This window comes from Lepus europaeus, chromosome 10 (genome assembly GCF_033115175.1).
Source record: "Lepus europaeus isolate LE1 chromosome 10, mLepTim1.pri, whole genome shotgun sequence".
In the NCBI taxonomy this organism is placed as follows: Eukaryota; Metazoa; Chordata; class Mammalia; order Lagomorpha; family Leporidae; genus Lepus; species Lepus europaeus.
Window position 1 is genome coordinate 114,261,000 of NC_084836.1, and position 15,253 is coordinate 114,276,252.

At 48.8% G+C, this 15,253-nt stretch overlaps 1 protein-coding gene across 2 annotated transcripts in view; it reads left to right on the forward strand.

The window, feature by feature from the left end:
- ARFGEF2 (ADP ribosylation factor guanine nucleotide exchange factor 2) overlaps window positions 1–15,253 on the forward strand; it is a 116,586-nt gene that overhangs the window by 87,956 nt on the left and 13,377 nt on the right. Inside the window, exons 27-35 of one of the 2 annotated variants that reach the window (XM_062204325.1) lie at window positions 122–294; window positions 1,984–2,144; window positions 4,597–4,727; window positions 4,867–4,996; window positions 7,738–7,873; window positions 9,097–9,235; window positions 9,321–9,375; window positions 12,039–12,153; window positions 13,613–13,651. In XM_062204325.1, coding sequence (XP_062060309.1) covers window positions 122–294; window positions 1,984–2,144; window positions 4,597–4,727; window positions 4,867–4,996; window positions 7,738–7,873; window positions 9,097–9,235; window positions 9,321–9,375; window positions 12,039–12,153; window positions 13,613–13,651 — 1,079 coding nt within the window. The remainder of the gene's footprint in view (window positions 1–121; window positions 295–1,983; window positions 2,145–4,596; window positions 4,728–4,866; window positions 4,997–7,737; window positions 7,874–9,096; window positions 9,236–9,320; window positions 9,376–12,038; window positions 12,154–13,612; window positions 13,652–15,253) is intronic. The other variant, XM_062204326.1, reaches the window with a different exon arrangement.

The window sequence follows — 15,253 nt, forward strand, 5'->3', positions numbered from 1 at the left end:
GCTGTGCCGCAGTGTCAGCCACATACTTTTCTTCTTAAAACACTGCTTCGAGGGGATGAGCTGTGTCCACTTCTCTCCCACCCTCTGGCACAGATGACCGAGCTGTCCCATTCCTTCTCAGATCCCCGACCATCCGGGACATGGTGATCCGCTGCATCGCCCAGATGGTGAACTCGCAGGCTGCCAACATCCGCTCTGGCTGGAAAAACATCTTTGCCGTGTTCCACCAGGCAGCCTCCGATCATGACGGGAACATCGTGGAGCTGGCCTTCCAGACCACGGGCCACATCGTCAGTAAGTGCCTCTGTTGTGCCGGGCCTGGGGTCCCACCAGCACGTCTGCCAGACCGACGGCGCCTCTGCTAGGTCTGTTTCACTGCCTCCAGGGTCTTCCTCGCTGCGGCTCTGCTGTCACGGAGCCAGCCGTGTCCTAATCACGTGCCAGTATTAGTCCCACAGAAGCCCACAAAGGAACCGCAGTCCACCCTCATTGATGAATTCTGTGTTTGCGAGGTCACTACCGACTAGAGTGCCGTTACCCCAAGCCAGTACTCGTGGTGCTTTCGTGATTATTTGCCAACACATGCACGCACAAAGCAGCAAAAAACTGGAGCCCCGCGAGGCGCACGTTCCCAGCCGAGGCGGAGCCTGTCAGGTGCTGGGCTGCCATTTCTGCTGTTTGACGTTGTTCTGCGTTTGGTGGAGACTTTGCCGTGACGTCACGGGCCCTGAGCCCAGTGCGTGTGCTAGCCAGGCTGTGATGGGTGTCACGGAGAAGATGCCTGTGCTCGATGGACTTCCTTCAGCAGCAGCCAGAGCGCTGTTGGCCGTGACTTCTGTTTGGTGCCTTAGCCAAGTGTATTAAACTCGGTGTCTTGTTTTATTAAGAATTTGTGTATTTTGAAAGAGTTAGAGAGAGACAGAGAAGATCTTCCATCTGCTGGTTCACTCCCAGCTGGCTGCAATGGCCAGGGCTGAGCCAGGCTGAAGCCCAGGAGCTTCCTCTGGGTCTCCCACATGGGTGACAAGGACCCAAACACTTGGGCCCTATTCTGGTGGTCTTCACAGTTCAGTCTTTAAAGAGAAACACGTGTACTACAAGGTTATTTATTGATTTAATGGGGAAAGTTATGACCAGAGTTTCGCAGAAGCCTAATCCTAGAAGGTCAGCAGTGGTTTCGTTTTCTCTGATTCACTGTTCACAGCAACTTTATGGAACATGAGTGCCGTGAATAACGAGAACTGACTACCACCCTCCCCCATTTTACCAGAGAGGAAGCTGAGGCGCAGAAAAGTAAAGGAGAACAGCTTGCCTGGGTCACACAGCTACAAGTGGTAGAGCCAGAACACGTTCCAGGCAGCCTAGTCCAGAGAGTGCGCAGTGCCCTGGGCTGAGCAGGAGAGCCTGGGCCCACCTGTGATTGTGTAACAGGGTGTTGGTGTGATCCCCGGGAGATCCTGTTAGCACTCCATAGATGTTGAGTGGGTGGACGCCTGGGTCTTTACATCATTCCTGTAGCTCAGGAAAGCCGCTTGACCCAAAGTGTAGTCAGTGTTTCCCTCCTGGAATAATTTATTGAGAAAAGCTGTCTTCTACAGATGCTAACATGCTTACATTTCCACAAAGATAACCGTCTCTTTGAGGGGGATGTAGCCCCATTCTGAATCTATTTCTTATCAGATATGTGCCATGTATGTGTCTCGGTCCCCTTACTGAATATCAAATATGTGCCATGTCTCTGTGTGTGCATGGGTCTCATTCCCCATTCCGAATCCAAGTGTTAATCAAACATGTGCTCTGTGTTTATGTGTATCTCTCAATCCCCATTCTGAACCAAGGTCTTTCCAAACATGTGCCATGTATGTGTGTGCATGTGTCTCAGTTCCCATTTGAATCCGGCTCTCACCAAACATGCACCGTGTGTGTGTCTCAGTTCCCATTTGAATCCGGCTCTCACCAAACATGCGCCATGTGTTTCCGCAGCAAACATCTTCCAGCACCACTTCCCTGCAGCCATCGACTCCTTCCAGGACGCGGTGAAGTGCTTGTCGGAGTTTGCCTGCAACGCTGCTTTCCCCGACACCAGCATGGAAGCCATCCGGCTTATCCGCTTCTGTGGCAAATACGTCTCCGAGAGGCCTCGGGTGCGTTTTTCATCTCTTGCCCATGTGAGCGGTGAACAGAAAATGAGTCGTGGGGCAAAAAACCCCAACCACAAGCTTTCCAGCTACACTTTGAGAAATGTGTGTCTGCCCCGAACCAGGTGTTTGCCTCAGAATTCTGCCTTTAAAAAAAAAAAAGGCTATTTCTTACTGTTTATTTCTCTCTTTTTAAGATTTTATTCATTTTTTTTGAAAGGTAAAGTTACAGACAGAGAGAGGGAGAGACAGAGAAAAAGGTCTTCCACCTACTGATTCACTCCCCGAATGGTCACAGTGGCCAGAGTTCTGCCCATCTGAAGCTGGGAACCAGCAGCTACTTCCAGGTCTCCCACGTGGATGCAGGGGCCCAGCACCTAGGCCAAATTGCCCTGCTTTCCTGGGCCATAGCAGAGAGCTGGATTGGAAGTGGAGCAGCTGGAACATGAACTGGTGCCCATATGAGATGCCAGTGCCACAGGTGGAGGCTTAGCCTACTACATCACAGCACTGGCCCAGAATGCTACCTTTGCAGGGATTATACCTCTTCATTTTTTTGTGTATAGGAAATTACTGATTTTTATTCACACTGAACTTTTTTTATATAAAGATTTATTTATTTATTTATTTGAAAGAATTACAGAGAGGGGGAAAGACACAGAGAGAGATCTTGCATCCACTGATTTCATTCTCTAGATGGTCACAAAGGCCAGGGCTGGGCCAGGCCAAAACCAGGAGCTTCATCTAGATCTCCCATGTGGGTCTCAGAGCCCCAGTCACTTGGGCCATCTGCCACTGCTTTCCCCAGGCCGTTAGCAGAGAGCTGGATCAGAAGTGGAGCAGCTGGGACTTGAACCAGCACCCGTGCGGGACACCAGCATTCTAAAACTGCAGCTTGACCTGCTGTGCTGCGATGCAGCCCCATACTGAACTTTATCTGATTGTTCCACAGATCGTTTTTGTGGACGGTAATCACACTTTAGATCTTGTGTTTTGGCAGAGCTCAGAGAGCTAAACGGTTTTTTTTTTGTTTTGTTTTGCTTTGTTTTGTTTTGTCTTTTGACAGGCAGAGTGGACAGTGAGAGAGACAGAGAGAAAGGTCTTCCTTTTTGCCGTTGGTTCACCCTCCAATGGCCGCCGCGGTAGGCATGCTGCGGCCAGCACATCGTGCTGATCCGAAGGCAGGAGCCAGGTGCTTCTCCTGGTCTCCCATGGGGTGCAGGGCCCAAGCACTTGGGCCATCCTCCACTGCACTCCCGGGCCACAGCAGAGAGCTGGCCTGGAAGAGGGGCAACCAGGACAGAATCCGGTGCCCCGACCAGGACTAGAACCCAGTGTGCCGGCGCCGCAAGGCGGAGGATTAGCCTATTGAGCCACGGCGCTGGCCTAAACATTTCTATTTGAAAGAAAACAATCCTCCCTCTTAGGAACTCACGTTATGCCATTGTCATGCACCTAAGAATTCATATTTAGAAATTACCTTTAGTTTCTTCTGCAAATGCCTGGGCTTCTGTTGTGTCTGCTCTTTCTAAAGACATACTGTTGGCCCAGATGACAGAGTTGCACAGCGGTCACGTTGGGTTGGGTACAGGTGTGTATGTTGTAGCCACGCAGATCCCTCCTGAGATACTTGTTGGAGAACCGTGCACCTCTGAGATGACAGTGCAGTCCCTGTGCCAGCTGCTGGGCCGGGTGCTGGCAGCCAGCACTGACCGAGCACGTAGAGCTCGCCCGGCACCGCTCGCTGCAGGTGTTTCCCTGTGTTCGTGTGCTTACTCCCACGTCAGACCTGCGGCATGGGTAATTGCATCCAGTTGTACAGGGGAGGTAACTGGATCAGAGAGGTTGCCTAATGTTTGCTAACCTGAGCTAAAGAAACTTCAGTACCACTTCTAGTGAGGTTACAGAACAGACAGGTGGAAATGCTAGAGATAAGGCAGAGAGAAGAGCTTCACGTCCATACTGAAAAGACTGCTCCTCCCTGGCTGCATGGCCTTGGGCAGCTTACTGTAGCTCTTAGTTACCTCAGTTTACTCATTTGTAAAATGGGATCATGTCTGGCTGCCACTGGAGACTGCTGTGAGAACTTTTAACGGTTCCTGGCCCGTCACAGGCACCCAGTAAGTAGTGACTGCTACTGTTCCTAGTGTTTGAGTAACGTGTACTATAGTAACGTCCAGAAAGACCTAAGATGCTGAGTCACCCTGGGTGTTTGACCTTCCTTGCCTTTCTCAGTTTGTGATCTGCCTAACCACTTGTTCTGAAGCTCACATCCTCAAGCTCTTGCAGGGAGACTGCCCTGTGCCCTTGGCCAGGGGACTGCCTGTCCCGTTGGCACTCTCTGTTGTTCCCTTGCTAACCAGAGATCTTTGAGAGGAAGTGTGTGGGGCCTTAATCCCTGTACAGTTCCTGCCTCCTGCTTGCTTGGTCGACATCCAAGATGTGACTGTCATCGTAGGTGCTACAAGAATACACGAGTGACGACATGAACGTGGCCCCTGGCGACCGAGTCTGGGTTCGAGGCTGGTTCCCCATCTTGTTTGAGCTCTCCTGCATCATTAATAGGTGCAAGTTGGATGTGCGGACAAGGTAACGTGGCCCTGGCTGGTGGCCTCTTCCCCACAGACGCCCGGCACCTGCTCACCGCCCTGCCATTCTCTCCACCCTCTTCTCTGTTGTCCCCCACACCCCCCACTCTCTGTACCGTGTCTGCCCATGTTTCTTGCAGGGGACTCACGGTCATGTTTGAGATCATGAAGAGCTACGGCCACACGTTTGAGAAGCACTGGTGGCAGGACCTGTTCAGAATCGTGTTTCGGATTTTTGACAACATGAAACTCCCTGAGCAACAGTCGGAGGTGAGCGATGCCTGCGGCACCTCCTGGACACCACCACGGAGGAGCGCCAGGGTGCCTGCGTCTGCCTCTAAGGGTTGTGTCATCAGCTACCCGGAGAATTAAATAGTGAGCACGCAAGATACGTTTTGATCACAGGGACAGGCGTTTGGCCTGTGGTTGTATCAGAGGGCCTGGGTTCAGAGCCTGCCTTTGGCTCCTGACTGCAGCCTTCTGCTAATGCAGCCCCAGGAGGCAGCTGAGGTTCCTGTGTCCTGCGTGAGGTCTGGATTGAGTCCCCGGTTCCTGTTTTGGGCCTCAGCATAAGCCTCATTGTTGCTGATATTTGAGGAGTGAACCAGTGCATGGCAGCTCTCTGTCTCTCTGCCTCTCAATTAATTTAAATTAATTTATAATTTGAAATTAATTGACTAATTTAAAAAATAGAAACATCCTTTCCCTCTTCCACTGGTACCAGCTGGTCCTAAGAAACCCCCTGCCAGGGAAAGAGTGAGACCCGGTGCCACCACGGCCTGCCCCTGGCTCCGGGCGTTGTGCTGCCAGTTCAGCAAGGCTGGGGTGGTCACCCGAGCTGCTCTGTTCACACTGCATGTCGTCAGCCACCAGAAGTGAGCTGTCTGCCCCACTAGGATTTTTAGTGAGGTCGACCTTGGAGACAATGCTGGCAAATATTAGTCCCCCAACACACACTTTTTTTTTTAGAGATTTATTATTTGAAAGGCAGAGAGCTCATGTCTGCTAATTCACTTCCCAAATGCCCAAAACAGCCGAGGCTGGCCCAGGCCAAAGCTAGGATCCAGAACTCGCTCCAAGTGTTCTAGATGGGCAGCAAGGACCTAAACGCTCTCCTCCTCTGCTGCCTTCCCAGGCACATTAGCAGGGAACTGGAGCGGAGGTGGAGCAGCCGGACGTGAACCAGCGCCCGTATGGGAGACCAGTCTTGCAGGCGGCTCTCTGAACCCCCTGCCACCAACAACTGTGCCTTCCATGTAAATAAATACATAACTCATTGTTTTGTTTTTAGTAGGGCCTACTGTTTGCCAGCATCGTCTCCATTCACCAGATGAAAGACCTCGGTCTGTATCACTCTGCCTGTCAAGTGGATGCAATAAGATAGGAAGCATTTAAAATAAAATGTGCTAGCGAGGTTGCAGGTTTTACTCCTGGCCTTAGTCACTTTGTTTCTCATCTGTGCGTTGACCTGAGCCTACTATTGAGTTTTTCATCTTTTTGTATTGACTTATGAGTTTTTAAGTATAGAAAGAATGTGGCATATCCTTACATAAATTACAGATTATTTTACCCACTTTGTTATTTTTCTTTCTTTTTTGGGGGAAATTTTTAGCTTTCTTTTTCAAGGATTTATTTATTTGAAAAGCAGAGTTATATATAGAGAGAGAGACACGGAAAGAAAGGTTGAGAGAGAGGTCTTCCGTCTGCTGGTTCGTTCCCCAAATGGCTGCAATGGCTGGAGCTGAGCCCAGCTGAAGGCAGGAGCCCAGAACTCCACCTGGGTCTCCCACGTGGGTGGCAGGGGCCCAGGTACTTAAGCCATCTTCCACTGCTTTGCAGGCACATTAGCAGGGAGCTGGATCAGAAACAGAGCAGCCCATACTCAAACCTGTGTTCCAGTATGGAAATTTTTAGCTTTTAAGTAACTGAGCCTATTAATTTTTTTCCTTTCTGGTTTCCACTTTTGGAATATGCCTAGCAGTCCTTTCCTTTTCCCTGATTTTATAAGTATCTTTATACATGTTTTCTCTGGTAATTTCATAGCATGTTTAATATTAAGCTCTTAGTGTAAGGTGTATTTAGCATTATCTCGTATTCATTTTTTCCAGATCATTAAAACATAAGTATCATTTCAGTGGCTCTTTCATATTTTATCATATGGATAGACTTAATTTAATTTTCATTTACTTACTTTATTTGAGAGAGAGAAGTCTCCCATCTGCTGGTTCATTCCCCAAATGCCCATAACAGCCAGGGCTGAACAGACCAGTCAGGAGGCAGGAACTCAATTTGTGTCTCATGTGGATGGCAGGGACCCAATACTTGCGCCATCCCATGGTTCCTCCCGGTACCGCATCAGCAGGAAGCTGGAATCCGGAACAGAGCCAGGATTTGGACCAGGCACTCGAGCGTGGGATGCCGGAACCCCGAGTGGCCTCTCAATGGCTGAGTGCTCACCCTGGATGTACTTAATTTAATGTACACGTTGGATGGCATTAAGTTGTGTCTGTTTTCAGTTTTTTGTGGTAAACATCTTTATTCATACATTCTATTTTAATTTTTTTTGTTCGAGAGGTAGAGAGAGACAGAGAGAGCTCCCATCTGTTGGTTCACTCCTTAAATGGCCACAAGAGCTGGAGCTGGGCCCGGAGGAAGCTGGGAGATGGGGCCATCATCCACATCTCCCACGTAGTGGCAGGGACTCTGCTGCTCCCAGAGCCCTCGTTAGCAGGAGGCAGGAGCAGAGACAAGCGTCAGCCCAGGTGCTCAAATATGAGAAACCGGCATCTTAATTGGTAGACCAGACGCCACCCTGTTCGTAAACCTGTGCCCACAAATCTTTGGGTATTTTAGGATCGATTCTTTGAAGTGGTACTGCGCAGTCAGTGAGTGTGAAATTTTAAAAACTACTGATGTGGACCACCAGGTTGCCTGCCAGAACAGTTTGCCAGAAGTGTTCCCTGTGGGGTGAGTGGCTAACTTTAAACATTATCTTTTTACTGTTTCTCCAGAAATCTGAGTGGATGACAACAACCTGCAATCACGCACTTTATGCTATTTGTGACGTCTTTACCCAGTTTTATGAAGCTTTGAATGAAGTCCTTCTTTCTGATGTCTTTGCACAATTGCAGTGGTGTGTAAAGCAAGGTATTCTCTCAGTCTCCAGGTGTCATTGTTCCTACCCAGTCTTAGCAGAACATAAAAAGATTCATATGGTGCCAGGGAGTACAGCGAGTGATGTAACTGGTGAAGATGTGTATTTTTAATTTTATTTTATTTTATTATTTTTTTTTGTAAGGGAAAGAGTTTATTGGGGGAAACCCAACAGACTGGAGGGAAAAAGCAAAGAAGGAAAAGAGAAGGAGAGAGTAAGAGAGAGCTCAAGAGACAGAGAGGTCAGGAGATGGAGAAAAAGCGTATTTTTAAATTTAATTAGAACATAGGAACAGTTCTCTCAAGTCAGTTTATAAAGCATTTCTTTTTTTTTTTTTTAATTAATTTATTTGTGTGATTGAAAGGCAGAGTTACCGAGAGGCAGAGGCAGGGAGAGAGAGAGAAGTGTTTCATCCACTGGTTCACTCCTCAAATGGCCGCAACAGCTGGAGCTGGGCCGATCCGAAGCCAGGAGCCAGGTGCTTCCTCCCTGTCTCCCATGCAGGTGCAGGGACCCAAGGACTTGGGCCATCCTCGCTGCCCTCCTGGGCCACAGCAAAGAGCTGGACTGGAAGAGGAGCAACCGGGACTAGTACCCGGCGCCCCAACCGGGACTAGAACCCGGGTTACCGGTGCCGCAGGCAGAGGATTAGCCTAGTGAGCCACGGTGCTGGCCATAGTAAAATGTTTTTAAAATGTACTGTTGGAGTCAAAATCAACAGCTGCTTTAAAGGACTTTTTTTTTTTTAATAGATACATATTTATTTTACTGTGTCAGGAAATCAGACCTGGATTCCGTGAATAATGTTGGCCTGGGGCTAGGCTGAGTTTAATTAAGTTTGTCAAAAAATGACACGGTTTAAAAATGACTACAGTCACTACTGTTTAGGTGCAAAAATTGGAAACAGTCTTTGACTACACTGTTCTAGTATTTTCCCTGTCCTTTTGCGATTTCTCCCATATGAGCCACTTAATTAAAGTAGCAAAATACTGACCTCCTTCCATCCCTGGCAATAGAACTGTGAGCAGTAATTCTACCTCCTTCAGCTGTAAAGGTTTTAGCACTGTTTTTGTAGCATTGTCCCCTTAACTAAAAGCCTGCAAACCCACAGTGTGTGGGGGCGGGGCAGGCCTGCCTCACAGCATAAAGCTTCTGGGACCTGGTTAGCATCCGGCAGCACTGGAGGCTTCCTGATGGGCACTGCCGGATTTTGCAGATAATGAACAGTTGGCTCGGTCTGGTACAAATTGCTTAGAGAACTTGGTGATCTCCAACGGAGAGAAGTTCAGCCCCGCCGTGTGGGATGAGACCTGCAGCTGCATGCTGGACATCTTCCAGACAACCATCCCACACGTGTAAGTGTCTGAGCCGCGCAGCTCGCCCCGCACCCACAGGCTGCCCTCGACACTCACGCTTGTCCCTTCTCTCCGTTCCCTTCAGGCTGCTGACCTGGAGGCCTGCGGGAATGGAGGACGACTCATCAGAGAGACACTGGGTAGGGCTGGCTTTTCTGTTGTCTTTCCTCTCTCGTGTCTGAGTGAAAGACGAATCGGTCTGTACTGCTTGTCGTTATTAGGTGGGAGGTGAGTAAAAAAGGTGTAGATCTAAAATAATCTGTGTTCATTAATGTATGTTTTGTAAAGCACGAGGAATGATTAAGAAAAATACGTCAGCTCACAGGTAAAGCGCTGTTTGCATTCCTAGGTTTTGTTGTGTGCCTGCACTCCCCTAGTGGATCCACACACACATGAATGAGGGCTGACTTGGCACATACTATGTTAACAACTCTATGAGTGTTGTTCCAAGGCTTTTTTAAAAAATGTTTTATTTTTATTTATTTATTTTATTTTTTGACAGGCGGAGTGGATAGTGAGAGAGAGAGACAGAGAGAAAGGTCTTCCCTTTTGTCGTTGGTTCACCCTCCAATGGCTGCCGCGGCTGGCGCACTGCGGCCGGTGCATCGCTCTGATCTGAAGCCAGGAGCCAGGTGCTTATCCTGGTCTCCCATGTGGGTGCAGGACCCAAGGACTTGGGCCATCCTCTACTGCACTCCTGGGCCATAGCAGAGAGCTGGCCTGGAAGAGAGGCGCCCCGACCGGGACTAGAACCCGGTATGCTGGCCTATTGAGCCACGGCGCCGGCCTCCAAGGCTTTGACCAGTCATTGAGACAGTCTTTTCAGTGGCTGCACAGTATTATACTTTTTAAAAATTATTTTTAAAAAAATTTTAAAGTCACAAAGGGACAGAGAGAGAGATCTTCCTTCCACTGGTTCATTCTTCAGATGGCTAAAACAGCCAGGCCTGGTCAGGCCAAAACTAGAAGCCAGGAGCTTCATCCAGGTCTCCCGAGTGAGTGGCAGGGGCCTGAATACTTGCTGCTTTCCCCAGCCGTTAGCTGGGAGCTCGATCCAAAGTGGTGCAGCCAGGACACGATCAGCACCTACTGCCACCATTCCAGTGGCAGCTTTACCCGCTGCACCACCATGCCTGCCCCTACAATCTTTTTTAATTAATTAATTAACTAATTAATTTGAAAGGCAGAGCCAGAGAGAGACAGTTTGATTGAGATTGAGAGAGGATATATCTCCTATTTGCTGGTTCACTCTCCAAATGACCACAAGAGCCAGGGCTGGGCCAGGCTGAAGCCAGGAAACTGGAAATCCGTCTAGGTCTCCCACATAGGTGGTAGGGACCCAAGCACTTGAGCCATCATTTGCTGCTTTCCCACGCACCTTAGCAGGAAGCTGGATCAGAAAGGTAATAGCCGGGACTTGAACTGGTGCTCTGATGTGGGATACAGGCTTAACCCACTGTACCACAATGCCTACCCCATAGTTACTTTTCTTTTTTTTTTTTTTAAGAATTTATTTATTATTTATTTGAGAGGTCAAGTTACAGACAAAGAGAGCAAGAGACAGAAAGGTCTTCCATTCGCTAGTTCACTCCCCAAATGGCTGCAACAGATGGGGCTAGGCTGATCCGAAGCCAGGTGCCAGGAGCTTCTTTTAGGTCTCCCACACAGGTGCAGGGGCCCAAGCACCTAGGCCATCTTCTGCTTTCCCAGGCCTTTAGCATAGCAGAAACCTGGACCGAAAGAGCAGCCGGCACATGAACCGGTGCCCTTATGGGATGCCAGTGCCGCAGGTAGAGGCCAAGCCTATCACGCCACAGTGCCGGCCCCCACCCCATAGTTTCTTGAACTGATTCTTTCTGAGGCTCTCAGGACAAGTCCAGGGTGGCATTGCTATAAATACTGCTTGGGTGTGACTTCCTGTGTGTTGCTCTCCAGAACAAATAGTGCTGTCCTCTTCTCCAGAGAAGGGGATGTCCTATGTTACGTATGCCGTATACAAACATTCGAATTCAGGTCTCACGGGTACCATGTGTGCCGTATACAACATTCGAATTCAGGTCTCGTGGATACTTTGGTTTAATTGGGGAGAGGAGTGTGAATTATTAATTTCTATTTCCAAGTAATTCTGAGGCCTTTAGATTTTAAAAGGTAATTGAGGCACAGCAACTTAAACTGAAGCGCTGAGGTCGGATTTTGGCCTAGCAGTTAGATTCCCAAGCCTCCATCAGAGTGCCTAGGCTTGGTACCTCGTTCCGCTCCTGTCTCCAGCTTCTTGCTAAGGCAGGTCTTGGGAGGCAGTGGCTCGGGAGAGTGGGGCCCTGCCACACACGTGGGAGAGCGGAGTCGCAGGCATTTGTGGAGTGAGCCAGTGGAAGAGAGCTTCCTTTCTGTCTCTGTGTGTCTCTCAAATAAGTTTTAAAAATTTTAACAAAAATGAAGCATATTATTTAAACATTTTGATTTTTAGCCCTGTCTTCTGCTGTCACAACAAAAACTAGCTACTATACTAGTGATTTATTTTTTAACTTGATTTCATGAAAAATTTGTCATACTCATTTATAAATCATAATATGTAAAGAAATGTTGCCTAAGTTGGAATAGAAAATTGTAAAACTTTAGTGGGGGTGGGACATATTGAAATTCCCCAGCTCTCCAGTGCTACATAAAGTGTAGTTTTACTTTAAACTGAACAAGGCACTGACATTCCAGCTGAGCCAGCAGTGTTAACAGGCACATCTCTGCCCAGGTGCAGAGTTCTGGTGAAGACAAGTGAGCTCTGTGTTTTTCTCTGGTTTATTCTCAGGATGTGGATCTGGACCACCAGTCTGTAAGCAGTGTAGACAAAAATGCCTCTGAGAGAGGCCAGAGCCAGCTCTCCAACCCCACCGACGACAGCTGGAAGGGTAGACCATACGCAAGTAAGGCCACATGTCTTTTTTAATTTGTCTTTTTTAAGATTGATTTATTTATTTGAAGGTCAGAGTTACAGAGAGAGAAAGAAATCTTCCATCCACTGGTTCCCTCCCCAAATGGCTGCAATAGCCAGGGCTGGGCCAGATCAGAGCCAGGAGCCCAGAGCTTCTTCTAGGTCTCCCACGTGGGTGCAGGGGCCCAGGACTTGAGCCATCTTGCACTGCTTTCCCAAGCCTCAGCAGGGAGCTGGATCATACTTGAGCGGCTGGGACTCAAACCAGCACCCATATGGGAAGCTGGCACTACAGGCCGGCTTTGCCTGCTACACCACCACACCAGCCCCAGTAAGGCAACTTTGTTTGTTTGCATTTGTTTTTTATTTATTCGTTTTAAACAGGGAGCACACGTGTATGTCATTCAGATGTTCAGAAAGCACAAACCAGTAACCAGAGTGAACCTTTCTTCCTCCCCAGGCCTCAGTTCCCTCTGGCAAGAGAAGGGACTGGCTTCTTGTGTGCCTTTCCTCGGATTGAATCCGTGTGCCAGCAGATCCGAGCAGAAACACCTTTACAGACGTTCACAGACATGCACCTACACCTAGGAATTCTCCTCTCCTATTTATGCAGTCACTACTTATGCATACACTATGCATTATTCTTTTCTCATTTAACATATATTAGAGGTCATTCAGCATCAATTCATGAAGTACTTTCACATTGTTTGATACTATAATCTCTTGCCCCGGTATGTAGATGTACTTACTATTGTTTAATCAGTCTGCTGCTGTATGACTTCTAATCTTATATGTGTCATTTGTGAGTCTATGTATTAAATTCCTAGAAATAGCATGTAGGGTCCATGGATAGATACACTTGCCAATTGGACATATTTGCAGGGGCCAGCACTGTAGCGTAGCAGGTTAGGCTGCTGCCAGCAGTGCCAGCATCCCATGTGGATGCTGGTTTGAGTCCCAGCTGGTCCACTTCTGATCCAGCTCCCTGCCAATACACCTAGGAAAGCAGCAGAACATGGCCCAAGGGCCTGGGCCTCTGCACTCGTGTGGGAGACTCGGATGAACCTCCTAGCTCCTGGCTTCAACCTGGCCTGGCCCTGGCCGTTGTGGCCATTTGGGGAGTGAACCAGCTGATGGATTCTCTCTCTCTTTCATTCTCTCTCTCTCTGTGTATTTGTGCCTTTCAAATAAATAAATTTTAAAGAAGGGGGGGAAAAAAGAACATATTCGCAGATTGCCATCTGTTGGCGGTTGTGCCTGTTTACATGTTCTTTGGCAGCACCTAAATGGAATTTGATGTCTTTAACTGCAATTTGTGCTTTGCTGTGAGTGAAACTGAGCCGTGTTCCATGTGTTTAAGAAGCACTTCTGTGTTCTTTTCCATGAACTCCCCGTTGGTAATCCTCGCTCATGCTGTGCTGTCTCTGGGTGCTTTGTCTTGCTGTTTGGAGGAGCTGCTGAAGGATCAGAGATCCTTTCACTAGATACAGGTTTCAAATTACTTTCACCAGTTTGTCTCTCAATGTTGCTTTCCTTGTGTTTGCCTGCCTGTCAATCATTTGTGCCAGGCGCTGCACTGTGTTTCCTGGGTGTGAGCTTACTGAACCCCAGCACGAGCTTGTGAAGAGTACTGTTGTACATGTGACCTACCTGGGGCTTGGATAAATGAAGGGACTTGCTAGTGGGTAGTGGAGTTGGGGGTTCAGGCACATTTTTGGCAGACTGAGGAATGGGCACGTTTAAAGCATTATTCTGTCTTTTTAGAGTTGTGTGTCTTCGTAGTAGTCCCACCCTGTCTTCAAGATGCCATGTGCAGGTGTCAACATTGCACTTCTCGGGGCCAGGGTTGTGGCATAGTGGCCAAAAGTGGCCACCTGTGACACTGGCATCCTATATGGGTGCCAGTTCATGTCCTGGCTACTCCACTTCTGATCCAGCTCCCTGCCAAGGGTCTGGAAAAAGCAGTAGATGATGGACCAAGTGCTGGGGCCCCTGCCACCCACATGGGGGACCTGAATGAGGCTCCTGGCTTCAGCCTGGCCCAGCTTTGGCTGTTGCAGGCATCTGGGGAGTGAGCCAGCAGATGGAAGATCTCTGTCTCTCCTCTTTGTCTCTGTAACTCTTATAAATATTTAAAAAAAAAAATAAATTGAACTTCTTAAGCAGCACATTCAATAAAAGCAACATATGTGACCATTATCTTTTTTTCACTATTCAAAGATTTATTTATTTGAGAGGCAGAATCACAGACAGAGAGAGGGAGAGACAGAGAGAGAGGTCTTCCATCCACTGGTTCATGTCCCAAAGGGCTGCAATGGCCAGAGCTGGGCTGATCCAAAGCCAGGAACCAGGAGCTTCTTCCGGGTCTCTCACACAGATGCAGGGGCCCAATTCACAATTATAAAATCAGAAAGTCTTAAATGCCAGTTTTATTTATTTATTTATTTTGGACAGGCAGAGTGCACAGTGAAAGAGACAGACAGAGAGAAAGGTCTTCCTTTTTGCCGTTGGTTCACCCTCCAATGGCCGCTGCGGCCGGCGCATCTCGCTGATCTGAAGCCAGGAGCCAGGTGCTTCTCCTGGTCTCCCATGCGGGTGTAGGGCCCAAGGACTTGGGCCATCCTCCACTGCCTTCCCGGGCCAAAGCAGAGAGCTGGCCTGGAAGAGGGGCAACCAGGATAGAATCCAGTGCCCCAACTGGGACTAGAACCCGGTGTGCTGGCGCTGCAAGGCGGAGGATTAGCCTGTTGAGCCATGGCGCCGGCTGCCAGTTTTATTTTCCATTTTGTGTGAAAGGCAGAGAGACACAGGTGTGGAGCTGTGGCCCAGAAAGTTAAGCCACCACCCATGATGCTGGCATCCTGTATGAGCGCCAGTTCATATGTCCTGGCTTCTACGCTTCCGAGCCAGCCGCCTACTAATGTAACTGGGAAAGCAGTGGAAAATGGCCCAAGTGTCTGGGCCCCTGACACCCATATGGAAGATTCAGTAGAGTCCTCGCTCCTGGCTTTGGCCTGGCTAAGCCCTGGCCACTGGGGCCATTTAGGGAGTGAAACAGTAGATGGAAGGTCTTTCTCTGTCTCTCTACTCTC